Here is a 6,601-nt window from a genome sequence, read left to right on the forward strand (position 1 = left end):
AAAAAAAATCACCAGCCTGGAAGAATCCATGCTGTGACCTCAACCAGTGGCAGCTCTGATGGTCTTCTTGTTGATGGGAATCTCAACAGCCTATGCTGAAGCAGGCTTGTGTTAGTCTGCAGGTGTCTGCTCATGCATGTAACACAACGGTGGCTTAAGTGGTCAGTGACAGAGAATCATGGGATGGCTCGGGTTGGCAGGGACCTCAAAGCCCACCCAGTCGCACCCCTGTGCCCTGGGCAGGGACCCCTCCCAGCAGAGCAGGTTGCTCCAAGCTCCGTCCAACCTGGCCTTGGGCACTGCCAGGGAGGGAACAATATCATACAGCAAGAATACATCAAAGTTTTTTGTGTTCCCTTTTTTGAAAAAATAATACTAATTAGAAAAGTAGTTACATCCTTGTAAAACAAAACAACAACAAAAAGAAAACATGGCCATTACCTCACACAACGCTCCTACCCTTTTGGAAGCCAATTTCCATCTCTGTAGGTGGAAGGGAAACTAGCAAAATCCCTCTGGAAAACAGGTGTGCGAATACACCTCCTCGTTTAACTACTAGAAGAAAGAAATCCTGTGAGATTCTCCAGGGTGTGCGCAGCTGTGCCTTGTGGCAGGTTTGTGCGGGTCTCTGCTTTCCCCCACTGCCTGCTCCAGGCCACCACTGTGTGTCCCTGCTAATCCTGTTATGAAGGATTTTTACCAGCTGATGATTTCTAGCAGGATGGACTTGCCTTACCTTCACTTTCCCCAGGGTAAGGGCCAGCCTTGGCTACATCAAGAAGCGAAAATTGCAGAACGCACCAACCCGCATCTCCCGACACCCGATTTCTGTTGCTGTTGGGCAGCTTTCCCGCACTCTTGCTTATTTAACACCCCCAAGAAGCCCATTCTTGAGTTCTTACATTTAAAAATACAGAAGAGTAGAATGTGTTTCCAGAGGTCTTGTTGCAATTATTTTAATTTTACATAGACTGCTCTGCACTGGGAAAATCCTCCACAAACCCTTCCAGTAGTGACGGGTGATTTGCCTGAGGCGTCGCTGGGACAGAGCATCTGGAGCTTCCTCTTTGGCACTTTTAGAGAAGATTTCATGCAAAAATGGCAGAGGGAGTTTTGGATGACAAACAACACTTCAGATTCAGGAATAATGTTAATTCCAGGCTCCATCGATGAAATTTATGTAGCAGCTACTCCTGATCGCACTTACTGCTCTTAGCACAGTCCATTTCCCAAGACAGCCATCAACAAAAGGAAAAAGTAACTGCATGGCTAATATTATTATAATATGACCTTATTAACTATAATTATACCCCTGTCGCTATTCCTCTCAGGACTTATTGCATGTTTCCATTATACACGTCCCATAATATACTCCTTCCATTAGTAAATCATACTTCCCAGGCATTAACATCGAAAATAAAGCCTTCAGAGGCAATGAAGACTCAATTTTCCTACAAAAATCACATGACTCCCCCCAGAGGACAATACTTGCTTTGCTAAAAATAATTTATGAATGCCTTTGCAGAACAGCAGTGAAATCCAGCAAATGCCCACACGCCTTCTCAAAAGCTGCTGGGAAATGTCCCCACATCTATCCAGCCCAGCCCCTGAGGTGCAGCAACAGCAAATGCTCTTTGGGACAACAGAAGACCCCAACCCACCTCCAAGGACCCTTCCGCTGGGATTTCCCTGGGATCCAAGAGGGAACAGGAGAAAGTTCATCTCTCCACAATCCACTTCTCCGCTAACGGACCTTTCTTTCCAGCAATGCTTTCCACACCACGTACCACCACCTTCACCACTTTTTCCAAGGTTTCTCTTGCAATATCTCATCAGTCAGGTCCATGGCAGAACAAGTTTTGGAGATGTGCTCTCCCTAACTTACTAGACCCCTGGACTTACTCATCTAAGTTACATGTAGCACAGAACCAAGTACCTTCTTTAGAAACCGAAGGAATTCAGACCACAACCCTGGAATTCCACTGTTGTTTTCCACTTGAGGTTTTCAAAAACACTTTTAACTGGTTGAGCTGACACAGAAACAAAATTAGTGAAGGCTAACATTGTCCTGTGTTGTCCTCTCACAAAGTAATTTAATAATATTTGTAAAAAAAAAGCAAAATAAAGAGTGTAGTAGGGAGAATAATCTACTAGGATACGATCATCTGTTGTAAAGTGCCAACTTCAGACAGCCAAGCTTAAAAATGAGAAGGGGTGGTATACTAAAACATGAAAAGTTGCAAGCTATGGTTTTGTACCGCACCAGTAATATGATTGGATTACTAAAAGTAATAAATGAAAGTGTGCCAGATTCCTTTATCTTCAGGCATCTTGGCAGAGGACACTCCCAATGTTTATAAAAAGTTTTCATTCTGCCATTTATCTACCAGCATCCTAACCAAATAACTTGAAATACAAATTATAGTTTCTATGCTATGCTCCATTCCGAAGTTCAGGAAGATTCACTTGCGATCAGATATTACAAATTTTGCCTGCACTTTTTCTCTAGATTTTACTCCTACATATGCAGAAGAATAACAGAAGTCAGTGCAAAGTGACAAACTACAAGCAAGCCAGTAAAACGGCAGCTCAGTCCCGGAAACTGTCAAATCTGCTTCAGAGTGCTAAATAACGCCACCGTTTCCAAAGCAAAACTTAAAATTCATTTTGCAAATCGTGCCTTCTAAATTACCAGCTCCCATACTTACATTTATCCGCCCAAAATACCAGAAAAACTGGGACAGGCTGGTTAAGCGTGTTTTATGAGAGCACAGCTCCCGCATGCATCGGCAACCGATCAGATATTAAAATCACAATATTCAGCATGAACAAATAGTTCTTTACACATCCTCTCATCTTGGGTGTGCACTTCTTCGTCGAAAACTTTTCAAGACAGGCGAATCATGAGGATGTCACATCTGTCCCCCGCACAGGGAGATGCCAGCCTGCAGCTTTGCAAAAGCAGCTCAGGAGAAGGTTGGCTGCAGCCATACACCGGGTGATTGATGCACAGAGATCAAAGCAGTTTTGGAAAAACAGTGGCATTTTGCCACCCTGGATTTCTGTAAGTACGCCCCGCCACTATCTTCACAACTCTGTGCTGGAGGGAGTGCAGAGGAGGGCAACGGAGCTGGGAAAGGGCCTGAAGAATAAATCTTATGAAGAGCAATTGAAGGAGCAGGGCAAGTTTGAAGAAGAGGAGGCTGAGGGGAGACCTCCTCACTCTACAACTACCTGAAAGGATGTTGTAGAGGTTGGTGCTGGTAATTAGTGGGTAATTAGTGATTGAACAAGAGGGAATGGCTTCAAACTGCCAGGAAAAACTTTTTCCCAGCAAGAGTGTTCAGAGATTGGCACAGGCTGCCCCGGGAGGTGGTGGAGTCCCCATCCCTGGAGGTGTTTAAAGGTCGTTGAGATGTGATGTTGGGGAGATGGTTTACAGGGGTGAGCTTTGCAAAGTAGGGTTCTTGGTTGGACTCAATGATCCCAGGGGTCTTTTCCAACCTGAACGATTCTGTGATTCCATGATCTGCATGAGCAATTCCACCTGTCTTCTACGCCAAGTGATATTGCCCACACAGGCAGTTAAAATATTGACATGAAAACATTAGTCCCACGTCAGGCTGGGAACACCGTTCCCCCCACATCTTTCTGCAGCATTTGACGGGCACTGCCTTGGGCAATCGTGGCCGCAAAGCCTTGCTTCCGACCTCTGAGGTTTGGCAATCACCTTTGGTCACCCTCAGCTTATAAAGTACCTTGTCCTCATAGCATCGCTGCTGCCGTTTCATCGACCACATGCCCACCAGGATGATGCGCCACAGCAGCACTGACCACACGGTGAAGCCCTTTCATGTTTCTGGACTTCAGCAGCTGCTGGAAAACTTTGCTGCAGCGCTTCCCAAGAGACATACGGTGCACAGCGAGATGCCCCAACACCATAATAATGTATCAGGAACGGTTCATCTCAAGACACCTGAGCTGCGAACTCCTGCAGATTCAAGAAAGCTGAGCAGTGTTCAGGGATGACAAAAACCAAAACACGACCAAACTCACCCTCTACCACAATCCATGTATCTCACAAAATATCCTCCCCTTGCACTGGGGGAAACTACTTGGTAAGCTCACATCCATGCTGCCACTCCAGTTAAAGATGTCCCTGCTCATTGGAGGGGGGTTGGACTGGATGACCTTTAAAGGTCCCTTCCAACCCAACACATTCTGTGACTCTCCTGGCAGACTGCTGCAGAGGACAAAGAGCATGCGGGCATCTTCTGTTCGCAAGAGCACATAGTGACAGGACGAGGGGCAACCACTTCAAACTACAGCAGGGTAGCTTTAGATTAGATGTCAGGAAGAAGTTCTTCACCGTGAGGGTGGTGAGACCCTGGCACAGGTTGCCCAGAGAGGGAGTGGAGGCCCCATCCCTGGAGACATTCAAGGTCAGGCTGGATGGGGCTCTGAGTAACCTGATCCAGTTAAAGATGTCCCTGCTCACTGCAGGGGGTTGGGCTAGATGACCTTTGAAGGTCCCTTCCATCCCAACATGTTCTATCACTCTATCATTCTTTGATCTTTGAATTTGGAGACTCAGCCTATGACTCTAAGGCTGGCTTGCCTTTATCTTGTGGATTTAATCCAGATGCAACGCAAATCTCAGGTAAAAGGCAACCCCACCTTTGCGCTATGCTCAAACAACAGAGATGCAAACAGTGGAAGGCCCACCTTAGCATTCAAACCCCGCCTGGACGCGTTCCTGTGTGACCTGCTCTGGGCGATCCTGCTCCAGCAGCTAGGGTTGGAGTGGGTGATCTCCAGAGGCCCCTTCCAACCTCCTTCACTCTGTGATTCTGTGTGATTCAATAAGGTGCAAGAAGAGTCCTCTTCCATGAAGAACCTCACTTGAGGCAACATCAGGTGATGTTCTGAACTGTCCTTCCTGGGCTAAGAGGGGAACAGTCCTGAAAGGACCACTGTGACGTAGCAAACCTCAAGCATCCTTCTGCCTGATACTGGCAAGGAGACAGCTCCACTCAGAAAAAAACACCTCCTGCAGAGTCCAGCCCAGCTACGTGAAAAGTCTTCTGCTAAGCCAAAAATGCCAAACGACCCTTCCCAGCAGTAAACCTCCTGCCTCCTTTAACTGAGAATGGAAAAAAACGAGACGTAATGCTGCGGACAATAACAAGCCAGCTTTTCAAGGGCAAAAAATGGTCAATCTTGTTTCGCAGAAGAGGGAATGCAAATGAAAAAATCAATGTAAAACCACACGAAACTGAATCTCCAGCCCAGGCTCTCTCTTCCATCCTTCTCCAGGGCTCACACGTGGCTTTAAGGATCATAATACAGGATCCTAACCCCGACCCCACGTCCCTCTGGAAGTGCAGCTGGCAAAACAAGGGTGAGAAACATCAAAAAAAAAGACTTGACAGCTGAGCAGAGCATCCAGTTCTAATACTGCAGGTTTCTGACAACCTATTTCTGGCACCGTCAGGATCCCCATCAGGATTCCGAGACAAGTCTCCCCCCACGCAGGACTGCAAAAATCAACCTAAGAACTGCAGAGTTGAAAACTGATTATTGTTTTAATTTCTGAAAGCTGCTAAGCTTAATTTTTTTTTAAGGCTACTAAGTAGTCATTAATTATGTTTTAATTTAGATTATCAGTATCATTTTTTGCATAACCACTGATCAGCTCATGCTCAGAAGTTATCTCACTTTCTGACAGCAGTGCTGACAACTTGGAACAGCTCCAAAATCCTTTCCTTCACATTCAGATGAAGGAAATAATGTTAAGGAGTGATCATTCGGAATAAAAGAAGTAAAACAACTTGGTATACTGTATTTTTTTGCAAGAACACTCTGTCTTTTTTTAAAAGCCAGAAAACTTAAGACTGCCTCTCCATTTTTACAGAATTAAAAACAAATAAAAATTTTTCTATCGCTGATAAATATTTGGAGGCAGTGTTTAAAAAAGTGTCAAAAAAAGGGGGGGGGTCCTTGTTTACCTTGGGATCATCTTCAACAAAGTTTTTAATGCACAGCACAGCTGGGAATATCCCTAAGGGCAGCAGCTTGATAAAGAGAAACTTTCTGTGGCACCTTGGGGACTTTGCGGCATTTTCCTGGTTACATTTCACCGCTTGCAATAATCAGAGCGCGAACAAAAACCCCGTGGTGATGAAAATAAATTAAAAACAATGCGGTAATATTCCATTTGAATAAAAGAATTGTGTAAGGCGGGTCCCTTACCCAGACAGGGCAGTCGTGCACCACCAGCCTGACATTTCCGAACACGCAGGCTTGGTACTCGGTGAAAACGGGGTTTTGCCCGTGCGTGGAGGACAAGCTGCTGTCAACCTGGGAAACCAGAACGCTTCTGCCCAGGTAGCTCCGGATCAGGCTGGGGGGCTGCTGGCTCTCCTCGGAAAACACGTCTCTTTCACTCCCAAACGCTGCGATTTTGACCGACCTTGGGGGAAGAGAAAATAACAATGAAAAAATAGCTTTTAAGAAATAATAAAAAAAACCAACAAAGGCAAAAGCTGTGTTGACAAAGGGACAGAATAAATAAATAAAAATAAAAATAAAAATAAAAATA

The 6,601-nt window shown here is 45.4% G+C and overlaps 1 protein-coding gene across 1 annotated transcript in view; it reads right to left on the reverse strand.

The window, feature by feature from the left end:
- RHOBTB3 (Rho-related BTB domain containing 3) overlaps positions 1 to 6,472 on the reverse strand; it is a gene marked incomplete at both ends in the record, with an annotated part of 16,938 nt that extends 10,466 nt beyond the window's left edge. The window contains one exon of the mRNA XM_009874637.1: positions 6,253 to 6,472. Within this exon, the coding sequence (XP_009872939.1) occupies positions 6,253 to 6,472 (220 nt within the window). The remainder of the gene's footprint in view (positions 1 to 6,252) is intronic.
- Positions 6,473 to 6,601: the final 129 nt, after the last annotated feature.

The sequence above is a fragment of the Apaloderma vittatum genome, unplaced genomic scaffold, assembly GCF_000703405.1.
Source record: "Apaloderma vittatum isolate BGI_N311 unplaced genomic scaffold, ASM70340v1 scaffold4448, whole genome shotgun sequence".
Taxonomy (NCBI): Eukaryota; Metazoa; Chordata; class Aves; order Trogoniformes; family Trogonidae; genus Apaloderma; species Apaloderma vittatum.